This window comes from Monodelphis domestica, chromosome 2, assembly GCF_027887165.1.
Source record: "Monodelphis domestica isolate mMonDom1 chromosome 2, mMonDom1.pri, whole genome shotgun sequence".
NCBI classification, from domain to species: Eukaryota; Metazoa; Chordata; class Mammalia; order Didelphimorphia; family Didelphidae; genus Monodelphis; species Monodelphis domestica.
Genome location: NC_077228.1, coordinates 269,498,844 through 269,515,518, shown reverse-complemented (window position 1 = coordinate 269,515,518; position 16,675 = coordinate 269,498,844). Strand labels below are relative to the sequence as shown.

Below are 16,675 nucleotides of genomic sequence, written 5' to 3'. Positions count from 1 at the left end.
TTTTCATACGCACGCTTTTGGGTTACAGCGTCATTTTTGCGACTCTATTGGGTTCCTCGATTTGAGCCATCCTCGACCCTGTGCACCCCATCCGGGGTGTGGACGGACCTATTTCTACCGACACCTAGCGGAAGTAGCCGAGGGGCGGGGCAGAGGTGGCAGGAATGGCAGCCCCGGAGTTGTTGCTGCCTGCCGGCGCCTCGGACATGGAGGAGGACGAAAGCACCCTGGTAAGGGGGCCCGCGTCTGCCCTCCCAACGCGAGGCTAGGGACAAAAGTGGGGGGTACTGAGTGAGGCAAGACTTGTACGGCTGCGCGGAGCCTGGGCTGTCATTCACCTCTCTGGGCTCTGTCCTCCTAGTCGGAGCCCCGGGACAGTCGTCCCCACTATTGTTTACCCTGAGGAGCGGCGGCTCCACTTTCCACCCCCTCGTCTCAGTGTTTCCTTCTGCAAGGGAAACGTGTGTTGTTATTCCCATTATCCCAATCTACGAGCATACTTTCCGCAGTGGGTGGGCTTTGGTGGGGGGGGGGGGGAAGTGCATTCTCCCCCCTCTCCCCAACCAATATGTCATATTCCTTCCCCATCTCGGCTGCTAATTGCTCTTTCCTCAGGGGAGCGGCCCGGGGCTCCCAGAGCCACTGCAGCTGGGAGAGCTGGATATCACATCTGATGAATTCATCCTAGATGAAGTAGATGGTGAGGGATGATTAGATCCTAGAAAACCTGAGGGGTGGGGAAGGGAAATGACCTTGGGTTTTGAGTTTTCTAAAAGTGAGGAAAGACTGGAATGGGGAAAGCTGGGAATTGTCTGTTGGGCAAATGCGTGTATTTCTGTGGGGACGGATTTTGGAAGGGAAAGAACTATGAGCTTGAGTCCTCATGACTTATTTCTGGTTCTAGTTCACATTCAGGCAAATCTTGAAGATGATTTGGTAAAGGAGGCTCTTAAAACGGTGAGACTTCTACAATATCAACTTGCCCTTGCCCTCCATTCTTCCATTTTTCTCCCAGTAATTTTTGCCAGTATCTTCCTTATTGGGATCCCTGATATTTTTCTCTTATCTTAATCCCTGCAGAAGATCAAGTTCTGTGGTTTCTTTGACTTAGAATGTCTTCTTTCTGGTCCTCCCAGGGTGTGGATCTCCGTCATTATTCAAAGCAGGTGGAACTGGAGCTACAGCAGATAGAACAGAAATCCATTCGAGACTGTATCCTCGTTTTCTGGGAAAGAAGGGGGTTTCTGACACTGGCTTACAGGATGAGGTAGAATGTGTAGCTAAAATTGTCTCTTGTCATCCCAGGTATGAAAAGGTGGGTGCTTAGCATACAAGAGTTCTTAAGGGGGTCTTTGGCCTTTTTATAAATCTCCTTAACTGCCTATGTCTCAGACATCCAGGAAAGTGAGAATATTGCATCACTTCACAACCAGATCACTGCCTGTGATGCTGTCCTCGAGGTTAGTGACTCAATTTCTTGTTTGATTTTCAAGATCTTATGAAATCTGAATTGGTATGTTAACATTGATACCATTTCCAAGGTCAGAATATATTTAAGAACTAACATTTATTTAGTGCCCATCATGTATCAGGAGTTCTGCTAAACACTTAAATAACAGACAAAAGTGAATCAGTCAGGGCAGTTAGATAACTGATAGAGAGCCAGACCTGAAGAAACGTCCTGGATTCAAATCTAGTCTCAGACTTCCTAGTTGTGTGACCCTGGACAAGCCACTTAGCCCCAGTTGCTTAGTCCTTACTGCACTTCTGTCTTGACATCAATAATAAGTATTTATTTTAAGACAGAAAGTTAGAGTTTTCTAAAAAAGTGGATCATTCTTGACCTCAAGAAGCTTATACTTAATGGGAGAAAGGAAACACAATATTTATGTGAAGGATACAAGTTACTTTTGAAAGGTGTTATACCAGTAACTGGAGGATTAAGGAAAGGTTTTATGTAGAAAATAGTGCTTGAGGTGAGTTTTGAAGGAAACCAGAGATTCCCAGAAAGCAGAAATGAGGAGAGTATTCCAGATATAGAGAAGGGGGACAGCCAGTGAGAAGGCACACAGATGAGAGATGGGACATCTTATGTATAATAAGGTAGGAAAGGACCAGATTGCAAAAAGTTTTAAATGCTAATTAGAATTTGTATTTGTTCTTAGAGGTAATTGGAAGGGAGCCATTGGAGTTTATTGAGTAGGGTGTGACTTAGATCAAATAAATTACCACCTGCCTTGCTCCTGCACGCTAAAAACTGTTGGGTTTTTCCATCTGACTTGTAGCTGAAATTTATATATGTTGTCTCTCCCTATTAAAATCCAAAGAGCAGGGACCATCGTCTTGCTTTTCTATATTTTTTTATCCCCTTTGCTTTGCACGTGTATGTGCTTGATACTTTTTTCACTCACTGTATATTAGAAAAATTACTTTGGGAGCTATGTGGTAGATGGTTTATATTGGAGAGAGAGTTGAGGAAGGGGATCAAATTGGAGGCTATGTCAATAATGTAAGCAAAAAGAGATGAGGGCTTGAATTAGTCTTGTGACTGTGAGGGGAAAGGAATGGATATGAAAGATGTTAGGGAGATAGAAACTAAAAGATATGGAAACTGATTTATATAGGGTGAGGGAGAATGAGGAGTCAAGCATGACTCCAAGATTGTGGGGATTAGAACTCAATCCCTTGATAGTAATAGGAACATTTGAAAGAGGGATGAGTTTGAAGGAAAAGAAAATGAGTTCTGTTTTGGACATGTTGAATTCCATATACCTGAAGGACATACAATGAGAAATATCTAAAAGTTAGTTTATGCTGTAGAACTGTAGCTTTGGAGAGAGACCAGGCAGTGGTGGATTTATAGATTTCTGAGATCCTGGATAGAGATAGTAATTGAACTCATGAGCACTCATTTGGTTCCTGAAAGAAACAATAAGGAGTCAAGAAAGCCCAGGACAGATCCTTGGGGTTTACAGACAGAGCAAATAACTTGAAAGTTGATCCAGCAAGGAAGACTAATTGAGGACATAGACAAGTAGGTGAAGAACCAAGAGACAGTGTCACAAAACCTAGAAGGGAGAGAATATCTAGGGAGGGCAGGGTAGCCATATCAGGTAATGCCAGATGTAGAGTGACAAAGGTAAAGACTGAGAAGATGCCATTAGATTTGGCAAGTGACAGATCAGTGATGACTTTAGGGAGAGTTTCTATCTTTGATCATGAAATTTTTGAGATCAAGGATGTGACCATCCTTATCTGTAACAGAAATGAAATGGAACGCTAGGTTCTGGTTACTGATTAGATTGAGAAACTTTTCACCTCAAGACCTGACATCCTTTATGTTTCTCACATAGGACCAGGTTCTAAAGTTGGATAAGATTGGATTTAACCTTCTTTCTGTGGTCCTCATAACCCATGTTCTCTAGGTGATCTACCCTCCTTTAGTTTTAGAGCATCTGCTAGATATTTCTGCAGGGATACCTCAAGCCCTTCCCAAAATCTTTGCTTCGGTTCCTATAATGATTGTTATCCTCCACAATATATCATTGATTCACATTTGTTTCTTTCCCTTTTAGCGCATGGAACAGATGCTGGGTGCTTTCCAGAGTGATCTCAGCTCTATTAGCTCTGAGATTCGGACACTACAGGAACAATCTGGAGCCATGAATGTTCGACTCCGGAACCGCCAGGCTGTGCGTGGGAGACTTGGGGAGCTTGTGGATGGTTTGGTTGTACCTTCTGCTCTGGTTACGTAAGTCACCTGGTATTGTAAACCACTTGGGTCACAGATTAGAGCCAAATCCATATGCTGCTCAACACATTAGTGCTTTCCCTTTTTTTTTTTAAACACCTTTATCTTTGGTCTTAGAAAGGATACTGTGTATTGGTTCTAAGGCAAAAGAACATTAAGGGCTAGGCAATGGGGGTTAAGTGATTTGCCCACATTAAGGGCTAGGCAATGGGGGTTAAGTGACTTGCCCAGGGTGACATAGGTAGGAAGTGTCTAAAGCTAGATTTGAACTGAGGACCTGCTATCTCAGGGCCTGGCTCTCAAACTACTGAGCCACCTAGCTGTCCCAGGATTTTCCTTTCTTATCAAGTGTCTTAGAGTCAAGTACACTGGAGTAGGGGGAGGTTATTCAATGAAACAGGAGTTTGTGCTTACACTGATCAGCATTTCCCATGGTCAGATCATCTGAATCAGGGGTCAGAAGATAGGAATCATCTTGAGTCAGGTATTTTTTGAATGGTGTTATCAGGGATCCTATGGGAATCAAGGGACTATTAAAGTCATATAACTCCATCCTGCCCTCAGCACACAGGAGATGGAGCTGTGTCTTAATGAAGAGATAATTATTCTTGGGGAGTGTTTCTAAGGATGCTTGTTTCCTCCTTACTACATAATAACTTGCTATCCCCTCTGTCCATACCAAGGGCAATCCTAGAAGCACCAGTGACAGATCCTCGGTTCCTGGAACAGTTACAAGAGCTTGATGCTAAGGCAGCTGCTGTCAGAGAACAGGAGGCTCGTGGGACAGCAGCCTGTGCAGATGTCAGGGGTGTACTGGATCGGCTTAGGGTCAAGGTGGGGATGAGGATGGTGGTACCCCCAGTGACTTCCAGAATATCCCCTCCCAAGACTTCCACACTCCTCAAAGAGATAACGTATTTTATCCTCTGGTTTCCAGAAAATTGTCTTGGAAATACTCAGAAACTCTGAGAAGTTTCCTTTATTGATCTCACTGTTATATCCTTCTCCCCCAGTCCCCTCAAATGTAAGAGGTAGGGTATATGTCTTTACATTTTGTGGCCTTTTCTCACCAGGCTGTGGCTAAGATTCGAGAGTTTGTCCTACAGAAGATCTATTCATTTAGAAAACCGATGACTAACTATCAGATCCCACAGACTGCCTTGCTCAAATACAGGTCACAGTTGGGGGAAATGAGCATGATGACAGGCATTGGGATTTGGAAGTAGAGGGTGGGAGGGGGAATACTTCCTGAGCTTCCCATGGAATTATTCTTATGGAAATTACAGGTTTTTCTATCAGTTTTTGCTGGGAAATGAACGAGCAACTGCAAGAGAGATAAGGGATGAATATGTGGAGACGCTGGGCAAGGTTTATCTGTCATACTCGCGCTCCTACCTGGGAAGGCTCATGAAGGTTCAGGTAAAAACTGGACAAGGGTGTTGGGGTCAGCTACATGGTTCAGTGGATTGAGAGTCAAGCCTGGAGACAGAAGGTCCTAGGTTCAAATGTGGCCTCAGCATACTTCCTAGCTGTGTGACCTTGGGCAAGGCACTTAACTCCCTTTGCCTAATATTGCTTCTAAGACAGAAGGTAAGGGTTTAAAAAACAAAACTAGAAGGGGTAGGGACAGCAGCAAACCAAAGAGATGCTTGGGGAAGGGAAGGAGAACCCTGCTGAGATACATTTTATCTGGGCTAGGGGAGAAAGGTATAGATAGCACTTTGTTTTGGGGTGTGGATGGTCACTAACTTTTTTTCTCCATGTTTCCACCAGTATGAGGAGGTGGCTGAGAAAGATGATCTGATGGGTGTGGAAGATACAGCGAAGAAAGATATCCTAAGAGCCAAGGGGAAAGATTTTCTGAAAATGGGAGGGGGACTAAAACTAGTTTCTAAGGGGAAGGTAACTAGATATTGAAGTCTTAGGTGGAAGGAAGAACCTGGGCTCCTGATAATTAAAGTCTCAATGCGTAGGAAGGAGACCTGGTCACTTGGGCATTCCTTTCTAGACAAATTCTGTGTTTTGGTATCTGAGATATCCAACAGTATTGGGCCCACTTGTCCAAGTTCCTTTGTTTTCCCTAACTATCCCTTCCTAATAACGATTTTTTTCAAAGCCATCTCTCCGAAGTAGAAATACAATCTTCACTTTGGGGACCCGTGGCTCTGTCATCTCTCCTACTGAGCTTGAAGCTCCCATCCTTGTGCCTCATACAGCTCAACGTGGGGAGCAGAGGGTATGAAGGGGTTAGGGATTTGGGATGTAGTGCGGCAGAGTGGGAGGCTTCTATTTGAGGGACATGCAGAGGAGCTAGGACAGGGAAATTAAAGAAGGTATAATGTTCTCCCCTAGGAAAGGAGGAAGCATTGGGGTAGGGGAAATGCCACTGTTGTGAACATCTTTTACATTCCCTATTTTCTATTCCCTTAATATTCATTTAAGGTATTTTTGTATAACCAACATTGTGGGTGGAGGAGGATGAGCCTTAGTAGTGGTGGGGGTTTTCCCCAACCTTGATTTTCCTTTACTTTTTTTTCTCAAGACTAACACTAGATAAAGCAGAAAAGACTGTGTGCTAATCTTTGGAGAGATTGGTATCACATGTCATCTATCAGTTCTAGTCCTCTCTAATTCCACCACTTCTCCCATCTCACAAATTGTCTTTGTTGCTCCCAGTATCCCTTTGAGGCACTCTTTCGGAGCCAACACTATGCCCTCCTAGACAATTCCTGCCGTGAGTTTCTCTTCATCTGTGATTTCTTCGCTGTTTCTGGCCCTGCAGCCCACGATCTTTTCCATGCTGTGATGGGGCGTACTCTCAGCATGACTCTGGTGAGATCTCCTTAGTCCCTTGTAGGGACCTAGAAACTTTGAGACCCCTTAGTTTAGATTTTCACTCTTATGTAAAGAGTTCTCATCATGACCTGTGGGAAACACCAAAATAAGAGCCTCTTGGCCTCTCAAAACCTTCATTACCCCAATTCTGACTTAATAGGTGTCCTCTCCCCTTTCCTTCCCTTGCCACTTAATAAGTGAACTTTAATACCCTAGCCAGGGAGAGATGAGTGAAAGAGTTCGAGTTTGTGTGTGTTTACCCATTTGAAGGAGTGTCAGTTAACTATTTCTATCTCTCTGACCCTCTTTTCCTTATGGCTGTCTCACCTCGATTTTTATCCTCAATCTACAGAAACATCTGGAATCATATTTGGCTGATTGCTATGATGCCATTGCTGTTTTTCTCTGTATCCACATTGTCCTCCGATTCCGAAACATTGCAGCCAAGAGGGATGTCCCTGCACTGGACAGGTTATTAATATCTCGTCCTGGATTATATTGCCCTTTAACTCCTTCACTTAGAGGAAACAATCCTGCGTTGAACAGGACACTGATAATCCTTACACCCAAAGGGACTCTTCATGCTAGATTTGATTCCTTACCCATCTCTCCCCAGTCTGTGAATTTCAATTCAGTCAAGAGCATTTACTTATAAAAGCAGAGCCTTGTGCTAAACACTGGAGGAGATTCAAGTTCAGTCATGACACAGTCCTTTCATATAGTTTTTATAGTCTAGTAGGGAAATTGGATGCAAATGGTTATAACATATGGTATTAGTCATATAAAGAACTCAGGAGTAGAGAAGGCATCACTGCTGAGGATCACAGTTTCCATAGAGGCATCATGTGAGTTGGGCTTAGAAGAATTATGTGCCAGTTTCCTTACCAGTAAAGACAAGATGAATCTCAAGCTCTAAATTTATGATCCTCTGTAGTAGGTAAAGGGAAAGGAGGACATTCCAAGAATAGGGAACAATTTTAATGAGCAGAGGGTCTTTTGAGGGGAAGGCAGAGATCTTTTGGTTGACTGGAGTAAGGGAAGTCATATTAGCTAAGACTGATGAGGTCAGGTAGTACTAGATTGTGGAGGTCTTGACTGCTAAGCAAAGAAGTTTAGGCAGTTGGGAACTGCTGAAGAATTTTTGTGCAGAGGAGTGATAGGACTAGAGTCATGCACAAAGAAGTTTGTTCTGGTAATAGTATGAAGGATAGATTGGAGGGGAAAGAGGAGATGTGAGGGAGATATCTATTAGGGGACCATTGCAGTAGTCTACTAGGATAGTGACAATAAGATTGGGAGAGAAGGGGATAGAACTGTAAGATGTATAAGTGAAATGATAAAATATGGTAATTGGTTGGATGTGAGAAATGAAGAGAGAAGAGACAGAACAGCAAGGTTTAGAATGCAAGAGACTGGTGCCATTCCCTCAGATGCCTGACCCTTTACTTTATTTGGAAGGAGGTCCAAAGGGATTATTTTAGATTGGATCATGTGCCCTTCATCACTGACTTCTGATCCTGGGTGATCCCCAGGTACTGGGAACAGGTCCTGGCTCTGCTGTGGCCTCGGTTCGAGCTGATTCTGGAAATGAATGTACAGAGTGTCCGAAGCACTGATCCCCAACGACTCGGAGGGCTGGACACACGACCCCACTATGTGAGGGCAGGGCAAAAACCACTGTGGGATTATTGGGGGTGACGGGATAAAAAGAGATTTTGGGCTAAACTAAAGAACTAAACTAAAGGGGTAGAGGAGCAGTGAATTAAAATGGGTGAAGTTAGGAAACTGAGCAGTCTGGAAAACAAAGGCCCTTCTGGAAAACTGGTGTGAGATGTAATTCTTCATCAGATCACACGTCGTTATGCAGAGTTTTCTTCAGCTCTTGTCAGCATCAACCAGACTATTCCCAATGAGCGGACAATGCAGCTACTGGGACAGTTGCAGGTGAGGTGGCCCTTCTCTTAATTGGGACTTTGGAGGTGAGGAAAGAAACCCTTCTTTAGATAGCCTTGCTTTCCTCCACTGTTCCCTTTCTTCCTGATTGCTTTTCCAGGTGGAGGTGGAGAATTTTGTGCTCCGAGTGGCAGCAGAGTTTTCCTCACGGAAAGAGCAGCTTGTATTTTTGATCAACAACTATGACATGATGCTAGGCGTGCTCATGGTAACAAATTTCCCCCAAAACCAACAAAAGTAAAGATCTCCCTCTCTCCATCCCCACCCCTCCATCTTAAAGATTATTCCTCACCCAGGAATGGGGCTGTCTTTTTTTTTTTTTTAAAGTTTTTACTTTCTATTCTGGTAACAGTTCTTGGGCAGAAGGGAAGGGCTAGGCAAATGAGGTTATGTGACTTAACCTGGATCTGTAAATATCTGAGGCCAGATTTGAATCTAAGTGTTCCTGACTGCCTAGGCCTGGCAATATAGCTACTGTGCCACCTAGCTACCCCCAGGGTTTGCCTTTTAATGAAAGGTCCCACTTTTTCTGCTCTTAGACATTTTGAACCCTCTTTCCATCTCCAAATTTATCTCTTCTTTTTCATCCCCTTTCCGTAGGAACGTGCAGCAGATGACAGCAAAGAAGTTGAGAGTTTCCAGCAGCTGCTTAATGCGAGAACTCAGGTCATTGATTTTCTCTCACTCCTAGTCCTTTTCTTGAGTAGTTAATTAAATTAATTGAGGAAGTATTCTTCCAAACCTAGCTCATTCTGAGTTACCTCCCCACCCCCCACTTTGTGTTCTCCAGGAATTCATTGAAGAGCTTCTGTCCCCACCCTTTGGAGGTTTGGTGGCATTTGTGAAGGAGGCTGAAGGTCTGATTGAGAGGGGGCAGGCAGAGCGTCTTCGAGGGGAAGAAGGTGAGGAAGGTATAAGGAAAAGGCTGAGAGAAAGGAAGAATTCTAGGGGCTGGAAGGAAAAGGAGATAGGAGCTAGAACAGAGGTGTCAAATAGGTAGCCCACAACACTTCTTAGTGCACCTGAACCAGATTAAAATATAGTTCCTAATTGATTTTTCATTTGTTGATGTATTAAAATATATATATAAAATGTATGGTTTTCCAAGTCAATATGAGGCCTGCAATGATCCTTATGTACAGTTTAGTGGCCCTTGTTTTTATTTATACTTGATACCACTGACCCAGATGAATGTGGGGAGAGCAGGGAAGAAGAAAATACAGAGTTGAGCAATATCAACCAATAGTACCAATACCAACCCTGTTTCCTTAACATTCTAGCCCGGGTGACTCAGCTGATCAGGGGCTTTGGCAGCTCTTGGAAATCTTCTGTTGAATCACTAAGTCAGGATGTCATGAGGAGCTTCACTAACTTCCGAAATGGGACCAGCATCATCCAGGTGACACCCTTTTCCCATTCTCTGATCCTGCCCCTTTCCAAGTCATTGAGGTCAGTTACCAGGAGCCCAGCATCATCTTTGTGACCCCCTAATAATCTCCAAACATTGATTCTACCTTCAAATCCTTACTGGCATCATTTGGTGGTCCTCAAGCTCTAACCACCTTTGTAACCTCTTATGACCTCTGACCAGGGTGCCTTGACCCAGCTGATCCAGCTTTATCACCGCTTCCATCGAGTCTTATCCCAGCCCCAGCTCCGAGCCCTCCCAGCCCGTGCAGAGCTCATCAATATTCATCACCTTATGGTTGAGCTTAAGAAGCATAAGCCCAACTTCTGATATGTTTATCCTTGAGATTCTCCAAGCCCTCTCTCAATCCAGTCTATCCCCAGGATACCTCTAATTTTTCAGGGATTAATTTGCCCAACTAATGATTCCCCATTCCCTAGACTCCTCATGTGCCTATTTCCAAACCTGTTATTACTCCTTGCCAGACTAAGAATAATTTGTGTTCTCATAGTCTACTCTGGTGATTCTTCAAGATGACATTCCCTATTCCCAGTTCTGTCTTCCTTCTAGCCAATAAAACTTCCGTGTCTCTGTTTTTGTTGAGTTTTTTTGTTTTTGTTTTTGTTTCTCATCATTTCTTGGACTCTTAAGTTACAAGAGAGATATGAAAGAATTGCTATTGATAAGTGTAGCTTTCCAGGGTCATTTTTGATAGCAGAACCACTAAGGCAGGGGCTCCTAACCATTTCTGTCTCATGGACTCTTGTGGCAGTCTGGTGAAGCTTATAGATCCCTGCTCATGTTAGTTTTAAATGCATAGAATGAAAGGTAACCAATTATGTTGAAATATAATGATCAAAATAATAAAAACAAAAAAATTCATGCACCTCTTAGGTTAAAAAATCCTAGCCCTGGGTAGAGCTTACTCCAGAATTTCCAACTTTTCAGCCCCAAGGACTTATTTTGATATTCATGATTTTGTTAGTATGGGTACTCCTTTGTTGCTATAGATTTTGTCTATGTTCTTTCTTAGTTATTGTGACAAAATAAAAAAATCACCTGGGGGCCAGCCCTCTACACGTAAGTAGAAACTGTTAAGTCCTCAGACCAAACCCCTAGTTTCTTGCTGGACCTATATTCAAAACCTTTCCAGTTTGGTAGAACCTTTCAGGCTTTGCTTTTGGTATATATAGCCTTGTTGAAATTCACAGGAGGAAAAGAAGTTTTGTTTCATCAACTCTGAGAAGTGGAGGCCATCGTGACTTTCTGGCCACTGATTTTAGAGAAAAAGTTGTCATACAATTGTCTGTCTCAAGTCTAAGCCAGACTTGAGATTTACCTTACCTTAAGGAACTTTTTTTAAAAAAACTCTTACCTTCTGTCTTAGTATCAGTTCTAAGGCAAATGATGGGTAAGGACCAGGTCCTTACCTAATTGGGGTCAAGTGACTTGCCCAGGGTCACCCAGCTAGGAAGTATCTGAGGCCAAATTCAATCACTCTTTCCACTGTTACCTCAAGCTGCCCTCTTAAGAACTTTCTAACCCCAACCCCATTCTCTTCCTCCTCACATCTCTGAAGTAGCATGAAAATAACACTGAATTGGGGGTCAGAAGACCTAAGGACTAGGAAGTAATTAAGTCCTACTGTATTCAAACCTGGCCATAGCACATCTGGAATTGTGCTGGATGCCAACTTTTAAAAAGAATGTTTAATTGGAGAGAATTCAAAGAAAGGCAAATGACTTCAAAACTATGCCCTTGAGGATTAGATGAAGAAATTGGGGATATTTAATCTGGGGAAGAATATAGACAATTTAACATGGGGAACATATTATCTCTTCAAGTTCTGTGCTTTTGGCAGGGAGGGAGTGGATATGTAGTGAGAGCTAGCCTAAATGGCACATTGGAAGGAGAACTGGTTCAGATCTCTGCCTGTGATTTTCACATTACTGGGCTTCAATTTCCAAAATAAAGGTGGGAGTTGGTCTAGATGGCCTTTTAACTCCCATGTGTAGATCTGAAAATTTGTGAAACAAATAAACTCTTTTTAGCACTATTTTAGGAAGCATACTGATAAAAGCTGAAGAGTGCCCAGCATAGAACCTCAAGAACAATTAACTTCGGGAGATCAAGCCTTATGTGGGTCAGTTGAGGGACATGGGGATGATAATTAACTGGAAAGATTTTAGGAGTTTTCAAATACCTGAATCGAGGTTCTGAAAAAGAGGGATTAGTTTAGTTCTGCCAGTAGCTGTTTCCACCTCCCAGAAGGTCTTCATGTCTCAGCCAGAGAACCACCAAAGCATGGGGGGGGAGTAGTCGGGAGCGGGAGGGGAGTTGCTTCATTTTCTCTACTTCTCATTTCTGGTCTCTGGTCTTTATCTGGCCCCTCACCTCCCATACAAAATTCCCAAGACTGCTGTCGTGAGGCAGGGACTAGCCCCATCCTGAGAGGGCCCACTAGATTTAGGCTATTTCTCCCTGATTCCTGGCAGGTGAGCATGTAACCAAAAGTGTCTCCAGCAGGGATCCCAGAACCATTCTTTGCAGGGCAGGCCAGAAAAAGCAGGCTCTAGCAATCTCCAAGGCTATAGCTCCCTAAGCCACAAGGGGGCCAAGTATCTCGTGATTGGCTAGAAATGGGGCCGGGGCGGGATCAACCCTCTTTCTTGGGTCACCTAGGAAACGTCGAACTCCCTCCCCTCTTCCGCCTTTCCCTAGAACTCCGCCCTACTCTGGAATCAGTCTTCTGATTGGCTTAGGAGACATCCTGGAACTGAAGGAGGGAGGGAGGTGTCAAGGAAATGCTTAGCGTGAAAGTTTGGGACTTCTGATTGGTCTAAAAGCTTTGGGAGGCGGGGCAACATCGTAGAGAAGATTCCCGCCTTGGCTCTAGGTCCTCCTGCTCCTCTCAGTCGGGACCCTAGCCTACTCAATCCTCTTTTTTTTTTTTAAATAATATTTTATTTGATCATTTCCAAGCATTATTCATTAAAGACAAAGATCATTTTCTTTTCCTCCCCCCCACCCCCCATAGCCGACGCGTGATTCCACTGGGTGTCACATGTGTTCTTGATTCGAACCCATTTCCATGTTGTCAATATTTGCATTAGAGTTTCCTTTAGAGTCTCTCCTCTGTCATGTCCCCTCAACCGCTGTAGTCAGGCAGTTGCTCTTCCTCGGTGTTTCCACTCCCATAGTTTATCCTTTGCTTATGCATAGTGTTTTTTCTCCTAGATCCCTGCAGATTGTTCTGGGCCATTACCCCACCACCAATGGAGAAGTCCATTACATTCGATTATACCACAGTGTATTAGTCTCTGTGTACAATGTTCTCCTGGTTCTGCTCCTCTCGCTCTGCATCACTTCCTGGAGGTTGTTCCATTCTCCATGGAATTCCTCCACTTTATTATTCCTTTTAGCACAATAGTATTCCATCACCAACATATACCACAATTTGCTCAGCCATTCCCCAATTGATGTCAATCCTCCTTTTCTTAAAATTCCTATGCCCTAATCACTGTCGCCCACCTATTATTAGACGTTAGGAAGAAGGGAGGTGGGACATGGGACTCCCAGGTTCTCTGAGTGGAGCCAGTGTTTTTGTAGCTCCTGGGAATGATTCACGGGAATCTCACCCCTACAATTATTGGGAGTTCTGGAATCTCTGAGTGGGCCTCTACCCAGTACCATGCTTGTGGCTCAGCCCCTGGGGACTAAAGCACCCGGACTGAAGAAAACCCAAGCTAAAAAACACCCCCATATATTTACTAGTAGTGTGACTGGACAAATAATTTAACTTCTGTCTGCCTCAGTTTCTCAACTGTAAAATGGGGAGAATCACACATCTTCCAGGACTGGGTGGAACAAATGAGATTTGTAAAGGGCTTGGAACACAGTAGGTGTTTAGTAAATGCTTAAAACACTCGGCAAACCTTAAAGCTGTTATGGAAATGCTAGCTATTATTTACTTTTACTAGCCAAACAGAAAATACAGTTAAAGCAAGGACCAAAAAGATGGAATATATTCTCTAGATGACAGTAACACTAATGGTGGAGGACAAGCATATAAAAAACAGGCTGAAAGGTACACACATTGAGAAATGAGTGCAGGGAACTTTCTGGGTCAGTGTTCACATGCTAGGAGCCCATGTAGCCTGGACAACCTGGGAAATACAATATACCTGCTGGTGAATCATCATTGCACCGGGGTCTTCTGGGCATTTCTTTTTTTGTTCTGTATCAATAAACATTTAAGCCCCTTTTATGTATCAGGCAATGGGCTAAGTGCTGAGCCTACACAAAGAAAGGCAAAAGACAAATCTTACCCTCAAGAAGCCCAGTCTAATAGGGGATACAAAATAGAAACAGCTATGTACAGACAAAATATATATAGGATAAATTAGAGAAAATCAACCTAAGGAAGGCACTAGAATTTAAAAGTTGGAGGGAAGAGAAGGGAATAAGCACTTATATAGCACCAGGCACTGTGCTATACACTCTACAAATATTATTTGATCTTCCCTGTAACGTAAGTATTGTTTCCATCAGAAAAGGATTCCTGAAGAAAGTGGCATTTCAGCAAGAACTTGGAGGAATTTAGGATGCTGATATAAGAAGGAAGAGCATTCAAGGAATGGGGAACAGTCACTGAAAATGCCTGGAATAGGGAGATGGACTGTCTTGGTTGAAGAACAGCAAGAAGGCCAGTACCACTGAATGGAAGAGTAAGGGACAGAGGGATATAAGGTGTGGGAAGCTTGGGGATTGTCAAGGTGCCCTCTTCATTCTCTTCTGATGTTGTTTTCTACTATATGCTGGGATAGCTCTTTTATTGCAGGACTGAGACCTATAAACTCACTCAACTAACAAAAAAAAAGACAGTAGGCCAAAATCAGGCTGACTTTTTTTTATTGTTCTTTCAGGGTCCTTGGTTCCAGACAACTGTCTAACTTTAGGAAAGAAAACTCTAGTTAAATCCCTGATTGTGAGTCTGCATCCCCTAAATCCCCCAAACTGACAGGGATGAAGAAGTTCATATTGTTTCCTATGTCCCATGCAAATAAAAATAAAAACTAAGTGAAGTAAGTAAGGCCATCATCCTCCGTGTCTGTTTTACATTTTTGCCAATTCTTGCTGATTTTAGTTCCACAGTATTTTTCCATGTGTCTTTTTTGCTCCCTTCACATGGCCACTCCCACCCCCACCCAAGTCTTACATTGACTATTGCAGCAGTTTCCTAAATGAATTACAGACTTCCAGGATCTCCCATATTAAATCCATTATTCATCTAATTTCCAAAAGGAACTTCCTAAAAAACAAATCTGTTCAAAACCCTTCATTGGCCACTATTGCCCCTAAAATAAAATACAAGCTCTTCAGCTTGGCACATTTCAGCCCTTCACATTTTGGCTCTTAATTTTCTGTATTTCACATTATTTCTTTTCACTGCCACTACCTTCAAGCCAAATTGTTCTACTTGCTGTTCGGGAGCTTCAGAATTCCATCTTCATCTCTCATGCCCCAAATGCATGTATGCCACAAAATATGTAGCTTCCTTCAAGGTCTAACTCATATGTCAATTGCTACAGAAAGGATTTCCTTATCCCCCTAGTAATTAGTACTGTCCCCCTCAAATAATAATGCAGTTATTTATGTTTGTATATTGTAATCCCCTCAGTAAAAACAAAGACTTCTTGGGGGCAGGACCTGGGATTCAATTTTATCTCTGTATTGTGTAAACAGAATCTGCTCCCCACCCCCAGGCAGGGCTAAATTAGATTAGGTTTAAATCTCTATATTTCTTTTTTCTCTATTTCAAATTATTATTAATAAACTCTATGGAAAATAAGAACCTGGAGTTATTAATTTAAGTATAATGGTATCTTTTGCAACTATCAGTGTTTTGTACAAAGTAGGTATATAATAAAGTCTTTTAAAGATTTTTCTTTTTAAAACCCTTACTTTTTTATTTTAGAATACTAAGTATAGTTTTAAGATAGAGGAGTAGGCTAGGCATGGTATGGGAAGCATGGTAAAGTCTCTGGCGTTTTTACAACAAAGGTGAGGAGCATATGCATTTATACTTCATCTGAATCTCCTCTCAGAATGTGTCTGCTTCTCAATACCATCTCAGGAGATCTCTCTTTCCCTTTGTTCTCCTAAACCTGCTCTTGGTAGTAGGGAAAAAAGGCTACCTTGCCGTCTTCTTCTTTGCACTGAACAATCCCCTTGATGATTGTTACCTATACTGCTTGATCACACTGTATCTCCAAAGTCTCTGATAACCTCTTGACACCTTGGACTACAGGCTTACTTTGGTTTTCATTCAAGCAGGATCTTTTTTGTTTGTTTTTAAACCCTTACTTTCTGTCTTAGAAGCAATATGAAGTATCAGTTCCTAAGGCAGAAGAGTGGTAAGGGCTAGGCAACTGGGGTCAAGTGACTTGCCCAGGGTTACACAAGCTAGGAAATGTCTAAGACTAAATTTGAACCCAGGACCTCTCACCTCTAGGCCTGGCTTTCTGTATCTGTCCCTTAAGCAGGATCTTAAGCCTGGGAATCTCTGGAGAAACAAAATCCTTTCCCTGTCTATATTTGCCTGAAGTATAGCATCATTGTAAGTAATGTAATGCCATTAGGCACAATAGACTAATTGGCTAATTCTAGCATTCCTAAGTCTTACCGATTATATTTTTATGACCCCTTTATAATAGTTACAAGGCATA

General features: G+C 42.8%; 1 protein-coding gene across 6 annotated transcripts; it reads left to right on the top strand.

Moving 5' to 3' along the window:
- Positions 1-100: 100 nt before the first annotated feature.
- Positions 101-15,047, top strand: VPS52 (VPS52 subunit of GARP complex). 6 transcript variants are annotated; one of them, XR_008916506.1, is made up of 21 exons: positions 101-230; positions 616-700; positions 905-957; positions 1,137-1,212; positions 1,393-1,460; positions 3,576-3,751; positions 4,435-4,585; positions 4,825-4,925; positions 5,038-5,170; positions 5,525-5,582; positions 5,854-5,987; positions 6,428-6,583; positions 6,939-7,057; positions 8,119-8,242; positions 8,435-8,530; positions 8,640-8,747; positions 9,140-9,205; positions 9,330-9,441; positions 9,820-9,938; positions 14,499-14,674; positions 14,873-15,047. XR_008916506.1 is itself a non-coding variant. In XM_056818018.1 (20 exons), exons 1-20 carry the CDS (start codon positions 165-167, stop codon positions 14,556-14,558), a joined length of 2,061 nt encoding a protein of 686 aa, XP_056673996.1. In that variant the 5' UTR covers positions 101-164; the 3' UTR covers positions 14,559-15,047. The 6 variants fall into 6 exon arrangements, 4 of the variants coding, with proteins under 4 accessions (XP_056673996.1, XP_056673995.1, XP_056673994.1 ...); XR_008916505.1 differs by having other exon boundaries at positions 9,330-9,450; XM_056818018.1 differs by having other exon boundaries at positions 14,499-15,047.
- The last annotated feature ends 1,628 nt before the right edge of the window (positions 15,048-16,675 follow it).